Source organism: Somniosus microcephalus, chromosome 2, assembly GCF_052327205.1.
Source record: "Somniosus microcephalus isolate GS21.2 chromosome 2, FLI_Smic_1.0, whole genome shotgun sequence".
NCBI lineage: Eukaryota > Metazoa > Chordata > Chondrichthyes > Squaliformes > Somniosidae > Somniosus > Somniosus microcephalus.
In genome coordinates this window covers 66,301,673-66,324,361 of record NC_140988.1, presented here as the reverse complement: position 1 = coordinate 66,324,361, position 22,689 = coordinate 66,301,673, and the positions used below count along the sequence as shown (strand labels likewise).

The 22,689-nt window shown below is 48.7% G+C and overlaps 1 protein-coding gene across 5 annotated transcripts in view; it reads right to left on the bottom strand.

The window, feature by feature from the left end:
• The window catches only part of idua (alpha-L-iduronidase), a 485,317-nt gene that overhangs the window by 438,216 nt on the left and 24,412 nt on the right, over window positions 1-22,689 (bottom strand). For all 5 annotated transcript variants that reach the window (XM_086010067.1, XM_086010077.1, XM_086010048.1 and 2 more), the window contains exon 2: window positions 6,996-7,136. In XM_086010067.1, the coding sequence (XP_085866193.1) occupies window positions 6,996-7,136 (141 nt within the window). The remainder of the gene's footprint in view (window positions 1-6,995; window positions 7,137-22,689) is intronic.

Sequence of the window (22,689 nt, the reverse complement as noted above, 5' to 3'; positions counted from 1 at the left end):
CGAAGTAGGCGGGTCAAAAACCCGAAAGGGGAAGTCCCGCCTTCTTCCCGACAGGCTCGGCAAAATCTACCCCATTGACTCTGTTTCTCTCTCCATGGATGTTGCCTGGCCTGCTGAGTTTTTCCAGCTTTTTCCTGTTGTTATTTCAGCTTTCCAGCATCCGCAGTATTTTGCTATCGTATCAAGTTAAAGATAGTATTAGATCAAAGGAAGAGGCGTATAATGCTGCCAAAAAGAGTAGTAAGCCTGAGGATTGGGAGGATTTTAGAATTCAGCAAAGGACCAAGAAATTGATGAGGAAAGAGAAAAAAGAATGAGAGTAAATTAGCAAGAGACATAAAAACAGATTTTAAATGTTGCTATAGGTATGTAAATAGGAAGAGATTAGTGAAAGTAAACGTGGGCCCATTAGAGACAGAGACAGGAGAAATTATAATCTAAAATCCTCAACCTGTTCAGACCTGGAGCCAGCCTTAAAGGGTGGCTACTAGGTGACAAAGGATACCCCTTTAAACTGGCTGATGACACCCCTGAGGAGCCCCAGGAGCATCACAATACAAGCCATATGACAACCAGATGTGTCATGGACAAGCCATTGGCATGCTCCAGTTGTGCTTCAAGTGTCTGGACAGGTCTGGAGGCGTCCTTCATAGAATCATAGAAAGTTACAGCACGGAAGGAGGTCATTTCGTCCCATCTTATCCGCGCCGGCCAACAAAGAGCTATCCAGCCTAATCCCACTTCCCAGCTCTTGGTCCGTAACCCTGCAGGTTACAGCATCCCAAGTGCACATCCAAGTACTTTTTAAATGTGCTTAGCGTTCCTGCCTCTAACACCCTTTCAGGCAGTGAGTTCCAGACCCCCACAACCCTCTGGGTGAAGACATTTCCCCTCAAATCCCCTCTAAACCTTCCACCAATTACTTTAAATCTGTGCCCCCTGGTTTTTAACCCTGCTGCTAAGGGAAATAGGTCCTTTCTATCCACTTTATCTAGGCCCCTCATAATTTTATACACCTCAATAAGGTCTCTCCTCAGCCTCCTCTGTTCCAAGGAAAACAGACCCAGCCTATCCAGTTTTTCCTTATAGCTAAGATTCTCTACTCCCAGCAACATCCTTGTAAATCTCCTCTGTATCCTCTCTAGTGCAATCACACCTTTCCTGTAATGTGCTGACCAGAACTGCACGCAGTGCTCTAGCTGAGGCCTAACTAGTGTTTTATACAGTTGAAGCATAACCCCCCCCTACCATTTAATGTGTATTCCCTTTCCTTGTTAGCCCTCCCCAAATGCATTACCTCACACTTCTCTGGACTGAATTCCATTTGCCACTGTTCTGCCCACCTGATCAATTTATTGATATCTTCCTGCAGTCTACAGCTTCCTTCTTCAGTATCAACCACAGCCGATTTTGGCATCATCTGCAAACTTCTTAATCATACCCCCATATTCAAGTCTAGATCATTGATGTATACCACAAAAAGCAAGGGACCTAGTACTGAGCCCTGCGGAACCCCACTAGAAACAGCCTTCCAGTCACAAAAACACCCATCAACCATTACCCTCTGCTTCCTGTCTCTGAGCCAGTTTTGAATCCAACTTGACACTCTGCCCTGGATCCCATGAGCTTTTAACTTCGTGGCCAGTCTGCCATGTGGAACCTTATCAAAAGCCTTGCTAAAGTCCATATACACTACATCAAACGCACTACGCTCATCTACCCTCGTTACCTCCTCAAAAAATTCAATGAAGTTTGTCAGACACGACCTTCCCGTAACAAATCTGTGCTGACTATCCTTGATTAATCCGTGTCTTTCTAAATTAAGATTTATCATGTGCTTCAGAATTCTTTCCAATAATTTTCCCACCACCCAGGTTAGGCTGACTGGCCTGTAATTACTTGGTCTATCCTTTTCTCCCTTTTTAAACAAGGGTACCACATTAGCAGTCCTCCAGCACCACACCTGAAGCCAGAGAGGATTGAAAAATGATGGTCAGAGCTTCTGCTATTTCCTCTTCTGCTTCGCTTAACAGCCTGGGATACATTTCATCCGGGCCTGGGGATTTATCCATTTTTAAAGCTGCTATACCCCTTAATACTTCCTCTCTCACTATGTTTATTTCATCTAATATTTCACACTCCTCCCCCCGAATAGCAATGTCTGCTTCGCCCCTCTCCTTTGTGAAAACAGACGCAAAGTATTCATTAAGAACCCTACCGACGTCTCCTGCCTCCACACACAGATTACCCTCATGATCTCTAATAGGCCCTACCCTTTCTTTAGTTATCCTCTTAATATATTTATAAAACATCTTTGGGGTTTCCTTGATTTTACTTCCCAAGAATTTTTCATGCTTTCTCTTTGCTTTCCTAATATCCTTTTTAATTGCAGCCCTGCACTTTCTGTACTCCTCTAAAGATTCTAGAGTATTTAGCCCTCGGTATCTGTCATACGCCTCCCTTCAGTGCACACCAGCGAGAATCTCCAGGATAATCGTGGTGTGCTGCGTTCTGCACAACAAAGCACAGCAGCGAGGACTAGAGGTACAGGAGGAACAAGCCAAACAGCACTCCTCATCTGATAAAGATTTCAATGACAAGGAGAAGGAATAAAAACAGAAAATGCTACCTCCAGCGTGATCCCACCACCAAACACGACTTCCCCTCCCCTCCCCGACACCCTGGTCCACTCTTCAATCACCCCCAACACCACCTCCCCTTCCCACGGCACCTTCCCATGCAAGCGCAGACCTGCCCTTTTACCTCCTCCCTTCCCACTGTCCAGGGCCCCAAACACTCCTTCCAGGTGAAACGGCGATTTACTTGTACTTCTTGCAATTTAGTATGCTGTATACGCTACTCTCGATGCGATCTCCTCTACACTGGGGAGACCAAACAGATTGTGTGCCCGCTTTGCGGAACACCTCCGTTCAGTCTGCAAGCGTGACCCCGAGCTTCCGGTTGCCTGTCTGCTCCACTTCCACTCTGACTTCTCTGTCCTCGGCCTCTTACATTGTTCCAGTGAAGCTCAATGTAAGCTCGAGGAACAGCACCTCATCTTCCGATTAGGCACTTTACAGCCTTCCGGACTCAACATCGAGTTCAACAATTTCAGACCATAACCTCGGCCCCTATTTTTTCCAGATGACAGCTGTTGCTGATTCTGCTATACCCATTTCTTCTTCTTAGGCAGTCCCTCGGAACCGAGGATGACTTGCATCCACATTAAAAAAAGAGTTCGCAGGTGGCTGATGAGTCCAATGCGGGACCTACAGTCTCTATCACAGGTGGGGCAGACGGTGGTTGAAGGGACGGGGGGGGGGGGGGGGGGGGGGTGGGGTGCTTGGGTTGACGTGCACTCCTTGCGCTGCCTGCGCTTGGCTTCCGCTTGCTCCCGGCGAAGAGACTCAAGGTGTTCGGCGCCTTCCCGGATGCTTCTCCTCCACTTTGTGCGGTCTTGGGCCAGGGATTCCCAGGTGTCAGTGGGGATGTTACACTTTTTCAAGGAGGCTTTGAAGGTGTCCTTGAAGCGTTTCCTCTGCCCACCCGGGGCTCTCTTGCCGTGCCGGAGCTCATAGTAGAGCGCTTGTTTTGGGAGTCTCGTATCGGGCATGCGGACAATGTGATCCGTCCATCGGAGCTGATCGAGCGTGGTCAAAGCTTCGATGCTGGGGATGTTGGTCTGAGCACGAATACCGACGTTGGTGCGCCTATCCTGCCAATGGATTTGCAGGATCTTGCAGAGTTGGTGGTACCTCTCCAGTGCTTTGAGGTGACTGCGGTACATGGTCCATGTCTCTGAGGCATACAGCAGGGCGGGTATCACTGCTGCTCTGTAGACCATGAGCTTAGTGCCGGGCTTGAGGTCCTGGTCTTCAAACACTCTCTTCCTCAGGTGACCAAAGGCTGCACTGGCACACTGAAGGCGGTGTTGGACTTCGTCGTCAACATCTGCCCTTGTTGACAGTAGGCTCCCGAGGTGTGGAAAGTGGTCCACATTGTCCAAGGCCTTGTCGTGGATTTTGATAATCGGGGGGCAGTACTGTGTGGCGGGGTCAGGTTGGTAGGGGACCTTTGTCTTACGGATGTTTAGTGTAAGGCCCATGCTCTCGTATGCGTCGGTGAAGGTGTTGACGATGGTTTGGAGTTCGATCTTTGAGTGAGTGCAGACGCAAGCGTCGTCTGCATACAGTAATACTCATTTACTCTTCTTCTAGACCCATCTTTTGTTTATTTACTTGTCCCATTACCATCTCCTTTTGCTCCTTTTGCTTTGTACTATCATACCATGTCATTTAATCTCTCCTGCCTTCCACCCTATCACATATTTTGTTCTTTCCTCCCCTCCCCCCTTTCCCTGACCCTGCACTTGCTTAAAATCTGTAACATCTCTAACTGTTTCCAGTTCTGACGAAAGGTCATCGACCTGAAACGCTAACTCTGTTTCTCTCTCCACAGATGCTGTCTGACCTGCTGTGTGTTTCCAGCATTTTCTGTTTTTATTTCAGATTTCCAGCATCTGCAGTATTTTGCTTTTGCAAGGATTAGGCACCCAGCGCCAGACCACCTGATCACATTGCTGCTCAAGATGCCCGGGATCCCCATATAGCTCGAAGATTCAGTTAATCACTCACAATGAACCAAAGTAACTATCACATCCCCCGCCTGCTACCACCATTTCCATTGCCCCCCCAAACTACGCTTACACAATCAACCTGAAGCCATCCATCCACTCATTGCACAAGCACCAATTGGTCTCAGTCAATTCCATGTCTTCACATTCAGTACCAAACAAATGAAAAGCAGAGTTGGCACTCGTCATGCAAGGATGGGGAACACGGGAAGGTGGTGCAAATTAATTACAAATTTTCTCTTTCTCTCTCTAGCACTTCAACGTGATGCAATCCCTGTGGCCTCATCAGAGGTAGTGGCAGGCTGCCCTGACCCCTGCTCTGACTTTTTAGATGCTCGCGGCTGACGACCTCTGGGTGTTGGAGCCTGTGGGGGGCCGCCAAAGACTCCTCCACTGGCACCTGTGCAGGGGCAGACTGGGCCAGCGAGACAGGAGGCAGCATGTCGGGTACTGGTTCAGCAGGAGGCAATGGGTGAGACATGCAAACGCTTCGGGAGGAGTTTGCACTTTCGTCTCCTCTTTCATCATCGTCCCGCTCCTGGGCTAGTGGCACATCACTCCTGCCCCTCTGCGACAGAGCAGCCTGGAGAAGATCAGCAATGTCTTGGAAGCCCATGTTTAATCTATCTGACATCCGGTGTAAAGCGGTAGACATGTTGCTGTTCAAAGTTTGCAAGGCCGCTGTCAGGGCCTGCAGTGCCTCAAGTTCCACAGAGGAGGCCACTCTCTCAATGGAAGATATCTTCAAAAGGGCCTGCGACATCACTTCACAAATGTTTTGAGTTGAACTCTTCCATCCTCAGGGACATTGTGTTAGTGTACCTGGCAGGACAGCCAGTACCTCGCACAGTATCTGCTGACCCTCTATCATTCTCTTTTTCATTGATGGCCCCACCCCACCTCCCCACAGCATCTCTGTCCAGCTGAGCAGAGCTTGGAGAGGTCTGCGCCCTCCAACACAGACTCTCCACAGCTGTGCCTACCACCACTCTCTGCTCGTACTCATTTGTGAACTGTGATTCACCTGGTGAAATCTCATCTAACTCTCTAAGAGGATTCACTGAAGTGCTCATATCTGCGCTAGTGCCAGGTACGCATGTATTCTGCGCTGGTGCAACCTCAGCAGGAATGAACTCCTCTGAGGAATTCTCGTCAGCAAAGGCTGTTATTCTTCTTGTAATGGTGCTGGAGGAGAAGAGACGGATATGACTTAGTCATCAGAATGTACAAATGTTGAAATGTATATGAATAAGGTGATCATATTTCATTAGGTGCTGAATTCAAGTCAAGATGACTTAGTCTTATAGGAGATGTGGGTTTGCAAGAGTAATTCTGTCACCCTGCAGCAATGAACGACCAGCCTCAGCATCTCCAATGCTCAGGGAGGCTGATAGGCCGCTAATCTCCAAAGCCTCCTGTTCCACATTGGTCAGTGCAACGATCTATGGGGATCGCCTCCGGTCCTCTCCCTCTCCCTTGTATTTTGAGCTTTCTTCTCCTGCAAGGGTGGCACGACAGAACGATAGGTGCTGCTGAAACTTAAGTGGGTGTGAGGAGTGATGTGAATGGCTTGACAGGACAGAGTGAGAAGGGGTACAACAGGATGTAGGTGAATCTGCAACTTTACTCACCTTTCCTGACCTGGATAGGTCATTAAAACGCTTCCTGCACTGGATCCAAGTCCTCATAATTACGCTCCTGCTGCTGACCTCGTGGGCCCCCTCCAGCCACGCCTTCTTCGTGGTGGCAGCCGGCTTCTTTTTCCCATTGCTAGGAAAGTTCACCCTTACTGTACCCAGCAGTACATCCAGGGGCACCTCGTTGATTCTGGGTGTAACCTCTGCCCTCCTTGCTTTCATTTTTCTCCTTCTACTTAACTAAACACTAAACACAAACACAAACCACCTCCACCATTGCATCTGTGAACTCGGCCTTTAAATAGTTGAAGTGAAATCGCAACATGCCGGTCTGCATCATGCCCGCAGTGGAGATGCAAAACCCCAAAGTAAAATGATAATGAGAAAATGTTGAAATCCATGTTGACATCGGACATTCCCAACACATCCCACCACATTGCACGTTTGTCACCCGCTATTGCCTCCTGCCCGGCTCCGATCCAATCTCTGCGTTAATATCAAGTCCATTATATATTCAATTCATATTCTTAGTAATAAACCACCACAGACTAATTCTGATAAAAAAAACCTAGGACTTCTTGTGGGGAAGTAGCCTATACATGGGTATGGTTTATAATCTGGGATTAATGGTAGATTATAACTGAAGATACAAATAAAAACCACCGAAACATTTCAGACAAATTTTTATATTTATTTCTACAAACAACATGATCCTGCAGACTTACCGGATTGTGACTAGCTCCAACAGCCAATGAATTCGAACTTGTTCGATGCCACTATGAGGTACCGAGGCAATGTATGCAAGGTTCAGTTGTTGGTCTCTGCTTAAATCAAACACATCTGCTTTGTTGTGTGGCAGAGGAGGACTGTGAAGGATATGTAAAAGGAAATAAACAAAAATAAGTAAAAATTGACAACAGTAACAGTTAATAAAAAATGTAAATGGTAAAACCTGATCAAAAAGTAATTGTGACCATAACAATACAAACACAATTAGAATTACATGCAATACTAAAATAATAAGCAATGTATTCTAAAGTATGAATAGAATAGAATTAGAGGTCACAAAGAAAGCCTGAACCATTTTGATTATTGTTCAAACTTATCAAATACAATAGGCAGTGTCCAGTCAAAAAGAAATACCCAAAGTGAGAGCATGAGGATTCTCAGAACCACAAGAAGCAATAGCATACTGCATTCAGTTTTTGGCACCACGCCTCAAAGGGTAGATGGTCTTGGAGGGGATGCATAAGAACATAAGAAACAGGAGCAGGAGTAGGCTATTTGGCCCTTCGAGCCTGCTCCGCCATTCAATAAGATCATGGCTGATCTTCTACCTCAACTCCACTTTCCTGCACTATCCCCATATGCCTTGATTCCCTTAATATGCAAAAATCTATCGATCTCTGTCTTGAATCAAATCAAATCAACTATTGTCATTGTTAGTGCACAAGTGCAGTACAACGAAATGTAGGCTTGCGGCTCCTGAGAGTGTACATTTGGATTAAGACATTTAAACATCCAACATACATTTGGCTTGTAGTATATTAACATAAATATAACCATAATAAAGTGCATTGGCAGATGTGCAGGCTTTAGAGTTTATTTGTGGAGTTCAGTAGGATGACAGCCCTGGGAAAGAAGCTGTTCCTAAATCTGGTCGTACGGGTGCGAATGCATCTGTAGCGTCTCCCAGATGGCAGGAGGGCGAACAGACTGCGGCTGGGGTGGGTAGGGTCTTTGATGATGGACCGTGACCTCCGTAGACAGCGTTTCTGGTATATGTGCTCTATGGTCAGTAGCCGGGTGCCAGTAATGCGTTGGGCAGTTTTGACTACCCGCTGCAGGGCTTTCCGGTCATAGTAGCTACAGCTGCCACACCATACTGTGATACAGTTTGTCAGGATGCTCTCTATAGTGCAGCGGTAAAAGTTAGAGAGGATCAGGGATGACAGGAAATATAGGCGCTGCTGGGCCTTCTTCACCAGAGAGGGGGTGTTGAGGGACCAGGAGAGGTCTTCCGTGATGTGGACTCCGAGGAACTTAAAGCTGTCCACCCTTTCCACCACAGCGCCATTGATGTGGATGGGGGGTGTGACTTCCGCCTTTGGACTTCCTGAAGTCCACAATGATTTCTTTGGTTTTCTTGATGTTAAGGGCCAGGTTGTTATCGGTGCACTTCACGAGATGCTGGACCTCCTCCCTGTAGGCTGACTCATCGTTGTTGGTGATCTGGCCTACTACCGTGGTGTCATCCGCAAACTTGATGATGGTGTTGGAACCATTAACAGCCACACAGTCGTGGGTGAAGAGGGAGTAGAGGAGGGGGCTCAGCACACATCCTTGTGGGGCCCCCGTGTTCAGGGTCGGGGGGGGGTGCAGGTGTGGTTACCTAATTTGACAGACTGGGGTCTGTTTGTTAGGAAGTCCAGGGTCCAGTTGCAGAGGGAAGTGTTCAGGCCAAGAGTTTGGTGGCCAGCTTGTTGGGGACGAGTGTTGAATGCTGAGCTGTAGTCTATGAACAGCATTCTGATGTAGGTATCCTTACCATCTAGGTGATTCAGTGCCGAGTGTAGAGCAGTTGTGATTGCATCCTCCGTTGATCTGTTTGCACGATAGGCAAACTGGTGTTGGTCAAGAGAGGCAGGAACACTGGCTTTGATGTGGGCTAAGACCAGTCTCTCGAAACACTTCATTATGATGGGTGTGAGTGCGACAGGTCGATAGTCGTTCAGGCACGTCACAGCCGTTTGTTTTGGCACAGAAATAATGGTAGCGGTCTTGAAGCATGTAGGGACTACTGCCTGGGCCAATGACAGATTGAAGATGGCGGTGAAGACATCAGCCAGCTGATCAGCACATTCCTTGAGTACCCGTCCAGGGATGCTATCCGGTCCAGCAGCCTTTCGTGTGTTCACTTCGCGTAGAACACCCCTTACGTCGGAGGTCGACAGAGTGAGCACCTGGTCTTCCGGGGGTGGCAAGGCTTTGGTAGCCGGCTCCCTGTTGTCCCTGTCGAAGCGAGCGTAGAAGTTGTTAAGCTCCTCCGGAAGGGAGGCATCGCTAACCGGGGGGCTGGTGTTTTTGCCCTTGTAGTCAGTGATGGACTGGATGCCTTGCCACATGCGCCGGGGGTCCGAGTTGTTGCGGAAGTGATCCTCTATCCGCAGTGTCTGTTTCCTTTTGGCAGTCCTGATACCCTTTTTTAGGTTGGTCCTAGCTGCACTGTAAGCTGCCGCGTTGCCAGATTTAAATGCTGTGTCGCGTGCTTTCAACAGTGAGCGGACCTCTCCGTTCATCCAGGGTTTCTGGTTGGGGTATGTCCTGATATTTTTATGGGTCGTGACGACCTCGACGCAGCTGTTGATGTAGAATAGCACTGTGGATGCGTATTCCTCGATGTCATTATGGGCAAACATGCCCCAATCAGTGCGTTCAAAGCAGTCCTGAAGCTCCGATACTGCCCCCTCTGGCCATACTTTCACTGCTCTCACTGATGTTCTCCCTCTTTTGATGAGTGGTTTGTATGCCGGGGCTAGAAACAGGGAGAGGTGGTCAGACTTCCCAAGGTGGGGGCAGGGAATGGCCTTATAAGCGTCTACAATGCTCGTGTAGACTTGATCCAGTGTGTTCTCCCCTCTTGTGGGGCAGGAGACATTCTGGTCGAATTTCGGTAGTACAGTTTTTAGGTTTATGTGATTGAAGTCCCCCGCGACGATAAAAGCTCCGTCTGGGTGCGCAGTTTGTTGTTCGCTGATGGCCCTGTAGAAGTCCTTCAGTGCTAGTTTGGCATTAGCGTGTGGTGGGATGTAGACCGCAGTGATGATAACAGCCGTGAATTCCCGAGGCAGGTAGAAGGGTCTGCACCTTACCATGAGGAATTCCAAATCAGCCGAGCAGGATCTATCAATTATGTCAGTGTTAGTGCACCAGGCATTGTTAGTGTAAATGCACAAACCGCCTCCCTTGCTCTTACCGGAGTCTGCAGTTCTGTCGGCGCGGAAGACCGTGCGTCCTTCTAGTTGGATGGTGGTGTCAGGGATGCCGTTGTTCAGCCAGGTCTCTGTGAAGATCATGGCGCAGCATTCCTTTGTCCTTTTCTGTGTGGAGAGATCCAGTTTGATCTCATCCATTTTGTTCTCCAGTGACCTGACGTTGGCCAGGAAAATACTTGGGAGGGAGGGTTTTTGTGGGGCCCTCTTCAGCCTGTTTTGGATACCGGCCCTCTTACCCCGCTTCTGCTTGCGTTCTCTGCGCGGTCTGCGCTGACTTCCGGCTGGGGAAGGACGCCACGCTGGTCCCGGGGGTCGGACGGCAGATCGATGTCGCCGAGTGTAAGCCGCACGCAGTCGGCCCCGATGTCTAGGAGCGTCTGCCGGCTGTACGGTAGGTCAGCCTTTAATTCCCGAATCAGCAGAGTCCAGAAGAGACTCAGAAGGAGGGTGAAAACGCTCAGTCTCGGGAGAGACAAAGCCGCTGCGTCCGTGCGCGCCGCGCACGGATTATATTCAACAACTGAGCCTTCACAGCTCTCTCGGGTAGAGAATTCCAAAGATTCACCACCCTCTGAGTGAAGAAATTTCTCCTCATTTCAGTCCTAAATGGCCGACCCCTTATTTTGAAAGTGTGACGTCTGGTTCTAGACTCCCCAGCCAGGGGAAACATCCTCCCTGCATCTACCCTGTCAAGTCCTGCAATAATTTTGTATGTTTCAATGAGATCACCTCTCATTCTTCTAAACTCCAGAGAATATAGGCCCAGTCTACTCAATCTCTCCTCATAAGACAATCCCATCCCAGGAACCAGTCTGGTAAACCTTCGTTGCACTCTCTCTATGGCAAGTATATCTTTCCTTAGGTAAGGAGACCAAAACTGTACACAATACTCCCGGTGTGGTCTCACCAGAGCCCTATATAATTGCAGTAAAACGTCTTTACTTTTATACTCAAATCCTCTTGTAATAAAGGCCAACATACCATTTGCTTTCCTAATTACTTGCTATACCTGCATATTAACTTTCAGTGATTCTTGTGCAAGGACACCCAGGTCCCTCTGTACATCAACATTTCCCAATCTCTCACCATTTAAAAAATACTCTGCTTTTCTATTTTTCCTACCAAAGTGGATAACTTCACAGTTCTCCACATTATATTCCATTTACAGGAAACTCTTTTATCCAGCACCGGCGTGGTGCCAGTTTATCAAAAAGTCCGGATTACATAGAGGTATAGTAAAAGGTAGGAGAGCCCCGTACACAGTAACAGATCCAGGCTTCCCTGTTACATAGAAACATAGAAGATAGGAGCAGGAGTAGGCCATTCGGCCCCTCGAACCTGCTCCGCCATTCAATGCGATTATGGCTGATCATCCAAATTCATTACCCGGTCCCTGCTTTCTCCCCATACCCCTTGATCCCTTTAGCCTTAAGAAATATATCCAACTCCTTCTTGAATATATTTAATGTATTGGCCTCTACTGCCTTCTGTGGTAGAGAATTCCACAGGTTCACCACTTTCTGGGTGAAGAAATTCCTCCTCATTTCTGTCCTAAATGGCCTACCCCTTATCCTTAGACTGTGACCCCTGGTTCTGGACTCCCCGACCATCGGGAACATCCTTCCTGCGTCTAGTCTCTCCAGTCCTGTCAGAATGTTATAAGTTCCCTGAAAGCTTACTCTCATATTCTATTTTCCCTTTCTTAATTAATCCCTTTGACCTCCTTTGTTGAATCCTAAACTGCTCCCAATCCTCAGGTTTACTGCTTTATCTGGCCAATTTATATGTCCTCTCCTTGGATCTTATGCTATCCCTAATTTCCCTGGTTAGCCACGGTTGAGTCACCTTTTTTGTTTTATTTTTATGCCAAACTGGGATGAACAAATTCTGTAGTTCATCCATGCGGTCTTTGAATGTTTGGCATTGCCTATCCAAAATCAACCCTTTGAGTGACAATAAGGTGGATGAATTAGCTGCGCAAATAGAGGTAAACGAATATGATTTGATTGGGATTACGGAAACATGGCTTCAGGGTGGCCAAGGCTGGGAACTCAACATCCAGGGGTATTCAATATTCAGGAAAGATAGGCAAAAAGGAAAGGGAGGTGGGGTAGCATTGCTGGTAAAAGAAGGGATTAACACAATTGTAAGGAAGGATATTAGCTCTGATGATGTGTAATCTGTATGGGTAGAACTGAGAAATACCAAGGGGCAGAAAACGTTAGTGGGAGTGGTATATAGACCTCCAAACAGTAATGCGGAGGTTGGGGATGGCATTAAAAGGGAAATTAGAAGCGTGCAATAAGGGCACAGCAGTCATCATGGGTGACTTTAATCTACATATAGATTGGGCTAACCAAATTAGTAACAATACTGTGCAGGAGGAATTCCTGGAATGTTTAAGAGATAGTTTCCTGGACCAATATGTCGAGGAACCAACCAGAGATCAGGCCATCTTAGACTGGGTATTATGTAACGAGAAAGGATTAATTAGCAATCTTGTTGTACGAGGCCCCTTGGGTCGGAGCGATCATAATATGATCGAATTCTTCATTAAGATGGAGAATGAAGTAATCGACTCAGAAACTAGGGTCCTAAATTTAAATAAAGGAAACTACGATGGTCTGCGGCGCGAGTTGGGTAGGATTGATTGGGGAATGTCACTCAAAGGGTTGACGGTGGATAGGCAATGGCAAACATTCAAAGAGCACATGGATGAACTACAGAATTTGTTCATCCCAGTTTGGCATAAAAATAAAACAAAAAAGGTGACTCAACCATGGCTAACAAGGGAAATTAGGGATAGCATAAGATCGAAGGAGAAGACATATAAATTGGCCAGAAAAAGCAGTAAACCTGAGGATTGGGAGCAGTTTAGGATTCAACAAAGGAGGACAAAGTGATTAATTAAGAAAGGGAAAATAGAATATGAGAGTAAGCTTGCTGGGAACATAAAAACTGACTGTAAAAGCTTTTATAGATATGTGAAGAGAAAAAGATTGGTGAAGTCAAGCGTAGGTCCCTTGCAGTCAGAATCAGGGGAATTCATAATGGGGAACAAAGAAATGGCAGACCAATTAAATACATATTTTGGTTCTGTCTTCACAAAAGGAGGTCACAAATAACCTCCCAGAGGTGTCAGGGAACATAGGGTCTGATGAAAGGGAGGAACTGAAAGAAATCAGTATTTGTAGGGAAATGGCGTTAAGGAAATTGATGGGATTGAAAGCCGATAAATCTCCAGGGCCTGATAATCTACATCCTAGGGTACTTAAGGAAGTGGCCCTAGAAATAGTTGATGCTTTGCTGATCATCTTCGAACATTCGATGGAATCTGAAACAGTACCCATGGATTGGAGGGTAGCTAATGTTACCCCACTATTCAAAAAAGGTGGTAGAGAGAAAACGGGGAATTACAGACCGGTAAGCCTGACATCGGTAGTAGGGAAAATGCTAGAGTCCATTATAAAAGATATAATAGCAGAGCACTTGGAAAACAGTGACAGGATCGGACAAAGTCAACATGGATTTACAGAAGGTAAATCGTGCTTGACTAATCTACTGGAATTTTTTGAGGATGTAACTGGTAAAATAGATAAGGGAGAACCAGTGGATGTGGTGTATTTGGACTTTCAGAAGGCTTTCGATAAGGTCCCGCATTAAGGGATTAGCGTGTAAAGTTAAGGCACATGGGATTGGGGGCAAGGTATTGACTTGGATAGAGAACTCGTTGGCAGACAGAAAGCAAAGATTTGGAATAAACGGGTTGATATGCCTATCAATTAGTCCAATAAAAGGCGACGAGTTAAGAACGTAACTGAAGGTTTTTATTGGCTAAATAACAGAGCCCACCCTCGTGGGTGATCCGATCCAACAGGGAGGAATACTAGCCAGTCAGCTACCTTTATACCTGGGCAGGTAATGGGCGGAGTCGGAGGTGGTCAGCCCAGGTATAACAGTGCGACAAGAGGCGACCTCGTGTAGTGATGTGACAGTGAGAACAGTGAGAACAACATACAGTGATAACTATAACAGTGGTTTACCACATTCACCCCTTGTTTAGATTAGAGTCCGGCGGGGTGAAGTGTATTACCAGCTCTGGTATGTCAGTCTGTCCGGAGGCTTCGTTAGCCTCTCCGATCGTCGCAGCGGCGGTGTTACATTATCCGGTGTTAAAGCTGGTGTCTGCGTAGTCGGCAAAGGCATGCCGTCTACCTCGGCTGGACTCGGGGGGTTGGGAGGGGGGGGTGAGGGTGCGAGGTCTCGTAAGGAGACAGTGTCCTCCCGTCCGTCTGGGTAAGCCACATAGGCGTACTGGGGGTTGGCGTGCAGGAGGTTCACCTTCTCGACCAGGGGGTCCGTTTTATGGGCCCTCACGTGCTTTCGCAGCAAGACGGGTCCCGGAGAGGTCAGCCAGGTTGGTAGGGTGGTTCCCGTAGTCGACTTCCTGGGGAAGACAAACATTCGGGCATGGGGGGTGGTGTTAATGGCAGTGCAAAGTAGTGACCGGATGGAGTGCAGCGCAATCGGGAGGACCTCTTGCCAGCGGGAGGTTGGGAGGCCCTTAGACTTTAAGGCTAAGAGGGTGGCCTTCCATACCGTCGCGTTCTCTCTTTCCACCTGGCCGTTCCCTCGGGGGTTGTAGCTGGTGGTCCTGCTTGCTGCAATACCCCTCTCCAATAGGAACTGACGGAGTTCCTCGCTCATGAAGGAGGCGCCCCGGTCACTATGTATATAGTTCGGGAACCCGAACAAGGCGAAGAGTTTGTTCAGGCATTTAATGACCGTGTTACTGGTCATGTCTGGGCAGGGGAAGGCAAAGGGGAAACGGGAGTACTCATCAACGATGTTGAGGAAGTACACATTACGGTCGGATGACGGTAGGGGCCCCTTGAAGTCGATGCTCAGACGCTCGAAGGGGCGGGTGGCCTTGATCAGGCTTGCTCTGTCCGGCTTATAGAAGTGCGGTTTGCACTCAGCACAGATCTGGCAGTTCCTGGTCATGGTCCTGACCTCCTCGATGGAGTATGGCAGGTTGCGGGCCTTAATGAAATGGTAGAGTCTGGTGACTCCGGGGTGGCAGAGGTCATTGTGGAGGGTCTGAAGTCTATCACTTTGCGCGCTGGCGCATGTAATGCGTGAAAGAGCATCAGGGGGGTCGTTCAGTTTACCGGGCCGGTACAAGATCTCATAATCATAGGTGGAAAGCTCGATTCTCCACCTCAAGATTTTGTCGTTCTTGATCTTGCCCCTCAGCTTGTTATTAAACATGAAGGCAACCGAGCGTTGGTCGGTGAGGAGGGTAAATCGTTTGCCTGCCAAGTAGTGCCTCCAGCGCCGTACTGCCTCCACAATTGCCTGGGCTTCCTTCTCGACCGACGAGTGTCGGGTCTCGGGGCCCTGTAGGGTCCTTGAGAAGAAGGCTACCGGCCTACCCTCCTGGTTAAGGGTAGCGGCTAGGGCGAAGTCGGATGCATCGCTCTCCACTTGGAAGGGGATTGACTCATCCACTGCGTGCATTGTGGCCTTGGCTATGTCTCCCTTAATGAGGGAGAAGGCCGCGCACGCCTCTTCCGTGAGGGGGAAGGATGTGGTTTTCAGGAGGGGTCTGGCTTTGTCCGCATAATTGGGTACCCATTGGGCATAGTAGGCGAAAAGCCCCAGGGTTCTCCTAAGTGCTTTTGGACAGTGGGGGAGGGGTAGCTCCATGAGGGGGCGCATTCTTTCGGGGTCGGGGCCGATGACTCCGTTCTCTACTACACAGCCAAGGATGGCAAGGCGCGCTGTGTTAAACACGCATTTCTCCTTATTGTAGGTGAGGTTCAGCCGTTGGGCCGTACGGAGGAATTTCTCCAGATTCACGTCGTGGTCCTGCCGGTCGCGGCCGCAGATGGTGACGTTATCTAGGTAGGGGAATGTGGCCTGCAGTCCGTTCTGGTCAACCATCCGGTCCATCTCCCTTTGGAAGACCGAGACCCCGTTGGTGACACCGAAGGGGACCCTAAGGAAGTGGTATAGGCGCCCATTCGCCTCGAAGGCGGTGTACTGGCGGTCCTCGGGGTGGATAGGGAGTTGGTGGTAGGCCGACTTAAGGTCGATGGTCGAGAATACGCGGTATTGTGCAATCTGATTGACCATGTCAGATATGCGGGGAAGGGGGTATGCGTCCAGCTGGGTGTATCTGTTTATGGTCTGGCTGTAGTCGATGACCAGGCGATTTTTATCGCCGGTCTTAACGACCACGACCTGGGCACGCCAGGGGCTGTTGCTCCCCTCGATGATGCCCTCCTTCAGGAGACGCTGCACCTCAGAGCTAATGAAAGCTCTGTCCCCAGCGCTGTACCGCCTGCTCTTGGTAGCGACGGGTTTGCAGTCGGGGGTGAGGTTAGCGAACAGGGAAGGTGGCGGCACCTTGAGGGTGGATAGGCTGCAGGTGTTACGCGGTGGGCGGTTTAACCTTCGCTGGTTGTCGACTGTGAGTGGGGGGAGGGGTCCACCGTATGCTAGGGTTACACTTTGGAGGTGGGATTGGAAGTCCAGCCCTAGTAGGACGGCAGCGCAGAGCTGGGGGAGGACGAGGAGTTTAAAGTTTTTATACTCTGTACCCTTAACCGACAAGGTCACAGCACAGTAGCCGCTAATGTCCGTGGCGTGGGACCTCGATGCCATCGAGATTCGGTTGCGCGTTGGCAGGACAGGGAGGGAGTAGTGGCTCACCGTGTCTGGGTGGATGAAGCTCTCCGTGCTTCCGCTGTCGAACAGGCAGGTCGTGGCGTGGCCGTTTACTTTGATGTCCATCATCGACTTGGACAGGTGGTGTGGGCGGGCTTGATCCAGAGTGACGGAGGCTAGCGTGTAGGTAAGCGAGTCGTTGTCGTCTGCGGGCGAGGCGGTCGTCGGGTCCGGGGGCCCGGTGGCAGTCGGGCGTGGTGTGTAAAATGGCGTCTCCCACGAGGTAGGACAAAATGGCGGAGAAGATGGCTGCCCCCATAACTCACATGAGGCACTATTGGGGTCGGTTGCCTTGATCAAAGATGGCCGCCCCCATGACTCACGTGTGGGGATACTGGCCTCAGTTGCCGTGAAAGAAGATGGCCGCCCCCACAGTTCGCATGAGGCACTGCTGGCCTCTGAAGATCCGCTCCTGCAGGCCTTAGAGAAATGGCCTTTCTTCCTGCAGGTTGTGCAGGTAGAGTTCCTGGCTGGGCAGCGCGACCTCGGGTGCTTCTCCTGGCCGCAAAAGAAGCAGCCGGCGGCCCGATCGCGGGTGCCCGATGTCGGAGCCGGTACCGGGGGTGGCGGGCCCGGTCGGGTCCGGGACGCCGACGCTGAGGTAGGTCCCGGGGGCGGCGCTGCGAAGGGTATTGCGGTAGGGGTCGGGCCCGAGTCCCAGGGTCGCGAGCAGTACCTGGAAAACGCCTCCTGGTCCTGATGGGCCACCTCCAGGGAGAGAGCGAGGGCTTCAGCTTTGTCCAGGTCGAGGTCTTTAGCTTCAAGCAGTCTTTGCCGTGAGTAGTCGGACCGTAGGCCTTTCACAAAGGCATCGCGGATATTATCTTCCGTATTTTCAACAGCCGTCACCGCTTTAAAGTCACAGTTCCTGCCGAGTGCTCTTAGCGCCCGTAAAAATTCAGCTACAGACTCTCCTGGCTGTTGCGGGCGGGATCTTAGGAGGTGCCTGGTGTACATGTAATTTACCGGGCTGCGGTACTGCTGTTTCAGTAGGTTGATAGCGGCCTCGTACGTAGTCGTGTCCTGTATGAGTGCGTATACTCTCGGGCTCGCTTGGGCGTTCAGAAGTCTTAGTTTGGATCTCTGCGGGGCGCCGGATTCTTCCAGGTAGGATTCGAAGCAGTCCAGCCAGTGTTTGAAGTTGAGGGCTGCGTTTGGTGCCTGTGGGTTTAGATCCAGGTATGGTGGTTTCAAGGCTTGCAGCCAAGCCGGCTGGTGTGGCCCGTTGTCTGGAGGCTGCTGTTGCTGTGCTGCTGGGTGAGCTCCTTGCTGTTGCTGTTCATTATCAGACATCTTTAAAATTTAGCCAATAAAATTGATATGCCTATCAATTAGTCCAATAAAAGGCGACGAGTTAAGAACGTAACTGAAGGTTTTTATTGGCTAAATAACAGAGCCCACCCTCGTGGGTGATCCGATCCAACAGGGAGGAATACTAGCCAGTCAGCTACCTTTATACCTGGGCAGGTAATGGGCGGAGTCGGAGGTGGTCAGCCCAGGTATAACAGTGCGACAAGAGGCGACCTCGTGTAGTGATGTGACAGTGAGAACAGTGAGAACAATATACAGTGATAACTATAACAGTGGTTTACCACACGGGTCTTTTTCCGAGTGGCAGGCAGTGACTAGTGGGGTACCGCAGGGATCGGTCCTTGGGCCCCAGCTATTCACGATATATATTAATGAACCAGACAAGGGAACTAGATGTCAATATCTCCAAATTTGCAGACGATACAAAGCTGGGTGGGTGTGTGTGCTGTGAGGATGCCGAGAAACTCCAGGATGATTTGGACAGGTTGGGTGATTGGGCAAAAGCATGGCAGATGCAATAGAACGTGAATAAATGCAAGGTTATCCACTTTGGTGGCAAAAACAGGAAGGCAGATTATCTGAATGGCAATAGATTGGGAGGAGGGGAAGTGCAACGAGACCTGGCTGTCCTTGTGCACCAGTCGCTGAAGGTAAGCATGCAGGTGCAGCAGGCGGTTAAGGCGGCAAAGGGCATGTTGGCCTTCGTAGCGAGAGGGTTTGAGTACAGGAACAAGGATGTCTTGCTGCAGTTGTACAGGGCCTTGGTGAGACCACATCTTGAGTATTGTGTGCAGTTTTGGTCGCCTTATCTGAGGAAGGATGTTCTTGCCATGGAAGGAGTTCAGCGAAGATTCACCAGGCTGATACCTGGGATGGCAGGAATGACGTATGAGGAGAGATTGGGTCGACTGGGCTTGTACTCGTTGGAGTTTAGAAGAATGAGAGGGGATCTCATTGAAACTTATAAAATTCTGACAGGACTGGACAGACTAGATGCAGGAAGGATGTTCCCGATGGTCGGGGAGTCCAGAACCAGGGGTCACAGTCTAAGGATAAGGGGTAGGCCATTTAGGACAGAAATGAGGAGGAATTTCTTCACCCAGAAAGTGGTGAACCTGTGGAATTCTCTACCACAGAAGGCAGTAGAGGCCAATACATTAAATATATTCAAGGAGTTGGATATATTTCTTAAGGCTAAAGGGATCAAGGGGTATGGGGAGAAAGCAGGGACCAGGTACTGAATTTGGATGATCAGCCATGATCGCATTGAATGGCGGAGCGGCTCAAGGGGCCGAATGGCCTACTCCTGCTCCTATCTTCTATGTTCCTATGTTTTTCCCCAATCAATCCTACCCAACTCGCGCCTCAGACCATCGTAGTTTCCTTTATTTAAATTTAGGACCCTAGTCTCTGAGTCGACTACTTCATTCTCCATCTTAATGAAGAATTCGATCATATTATGATCGCTCCGACCCAAGGGGCCTCGTACAAGATTGCTAATTAATCCTTTCTCGTTACATAATACCGAGTCTAAGATGGCCTGATCTCTGGTTGGTTCCTCGACATATTGGTCGAGGAAACCATCCCGTAAACACTCCAGGAATTCCTCCTCCACAGTATTGTTACTAATTTGGTTAGCCCAATCTATATGCAGATTAATAAAGTCACCCATGATGACTGCAGTGCCCTTATTGCACGCTTCTCTAATTTCCCTTTTAATGCCATCCCCAACCTGCGCATTACTGTTTGGAGGTCTATATGCCACTCCCACTAACGTTTTCTGCCCCTTGGTATTTCTCAGTTCTATCCATACAGATTCCACATCATCAGAGCTAATATCCTTCTTTACAATTGTGTTAATCCCTTCTTTAACCAGCAATGCTACCCCACCTCCCTTTCCGTTTTGCCTATCTTTCCTGAATATTGAATACCCCTGGATGTTGAGTTCCCAGCCTTGGCCACCCTGGAGCCATGTTTCCGTAATCCCAATCAAATCATATTCGTTTACCTCTATTTGCGCAGCTAATTCATCCACCTTATTACGAATGCTCCTCGCATTAAGACACAAAGCCTTCAGGCTTGTTTTTGGAACGCTCTTAGACCTATTGGAATTATTATTTACTGTGGCCATGTTTGATTTAAACCGTTGATTTCTCTGACTGCCACTTTTGTTTTTCTCCTTCCTATCTTTTGCTTTTATCCTTGTTTCCCTTTCCTCTGTTCCCCTGCTCAGTTTCCCAACCCTCTGCCATTTTAGTTTAAACCCTCCCCCAGAGCACTAGCAAACACTCCCCCTAGGACATCGGTCCCGGCAACAGGTGCAAGAACCCCGGCCACAAGATCCAGGCATCCCTGTTGCTTAGCAACAGGTGCAGGATACCCCGGCCACAAGATCCAGGCGTCCCTGTTGCTTAGCAACAGGTGCAGGAACCCCTGGTTACACAGCCACAGATCCAGGAACGGCCACTAATATGAAGTAAAACTTACCTGAACCTACTCCTGAATTTTGCTGGTTAACAGAGATTTCCGGTTATTTAGGTGCCGGTAAATTGAGAGTTTCCTGTACCATGTTCTTGCCCATTCACTTAGCCTATCTATATCCCTTTCAAGTCTCCTTGCATCCTCCTCACAACTTACATAAAAGATTATTACACAAGATTAGGGCTCATGGGGTTGGGGGTAATATAGTAACATGGATAGAGGATTGGTTAACGGACAGAAAACAGAGAGTAGGGATAAACGGATCTTTTCAGGTTGGCAGGCTGTAACTAGTGGGGTACCACAAGGATCAGTGCTGGGGCCTCAGCTATTTACAATCTATATTAATGACCTAGATGAAGTGGGTGAGGGTAATGTATCCAAGTTTGCTGTGAGAAGAACACAAAGAGTCTGCAAAAGGATAGATAGGCTAAGTGAATGGGCAGGAAGGTGGCAGATGGAGTACAATGTAGGGAAATGTGAGGTTATTCACTTTGGTAGAAAGAATAGAAAAACAGAATATTTTTTAAATGGTGAGAAACTTTCAAATGTTGGTGTTCAGAGAGATTTGGGTGTCCTCGTGCAAGAAACACAGAAAGCTAGCATGCAGGTACAGCAAGCAATAAGGAAGGCAAATGGCACGTTGGCCTTTATTGCAAGCGGGTTGGAACATAAGAGTAAGGAGGTCTTACTACAATTGTACAGGGTCTTGGTGAGACCACACCTGGAGTACTGTGCACAGTTCTGGTCTCCTTATCTAAAGGAAGGATATACTTGCCTTGGAGGCGGTGCAGCAAAGGTTCACTAGATTGATTCCTGGGATGAGAGGGCTGTCCTATGATGAGAGATTGTGTAGAATGGGCCTATACTCTCTGGAGTTTCGAAGAATGAGAGGTGATTTCATTGAAACATACAAGATTCTGAAGGGGATTGACAGGGTAGATGCTGAGAGGTTGTTTCCCCTGGCTGGAGTGTCTAGAACTAGGGGGTATAGTCTCAGGATAAGGGCTAGGCCATTTAAGACTGAGATGAGGAGGAATTTCTTCACTCAGAGGGAGGGTTGTGAATCTTTGGAATTCTCTGCCCCAGAGGGCTGTGAATGCTGAGTCTTTGAGCATATTCAAGACTGAGATACAGGAAACTTTGTGTTATCCGGAGGCTAAATGTCCGGCAAGCTCAAGCAACCGGCAAAATTCAGGAGCCGTTTTGTTAGGTTTTTTTTCTTCTCGTGGCTTTTTTTTCCAATAGTCAGGCTCTGCAAAGTCTCTCTGAAGCTGTTGCTAAGCGACAGAGACGCTTCCAAGGTACGGCCGACTGTTTAGAACAGTGTTTGCGGCCAGATACGGAACTGAAAGACTCCGTATGCTTCAACATTAACGCTGGTTTGTCCGGCAGTTTTGAGGGAACGGCAACAGCTCGGTCCCGTCGGTGCCGGATAGCACAAAGTTTCCTGTAGATAGATTTTTGGACTCCAGGGGAATCAAGGGATATGGAGATCGGGCAGGAAAGTGGAGTTGAGGTCGACGATCAGCCATGATCTTACTGAATGGCGCAGCAGGCTCGAGAGGCCGTATGGCCTACACCTGCTCTTACTTCTTATGTTCTTACATTCTCACCCAGCTTTGTATCATCAGCAAACTTGGATATATTACATTTGGTCCCCTCATTCAAATCATTGATGTAGATTGTGAACAGCTGAGGCCCAAGCACTGATCTTTACGATACCCCACTAGTTACAGCCTGCCAACCCAAAAATGACCCGTTTATTCCTACTCTGTTTTCTGTCCGTTAACCAATCCTCAATCCATGTAAGTAATATTATCCCCAATCCCATGAGCGCTAATTTTGTTTAATAACCTCTTGTGTGGCACCATATCGAATGCCTTCTGAAAAACCAAATAAA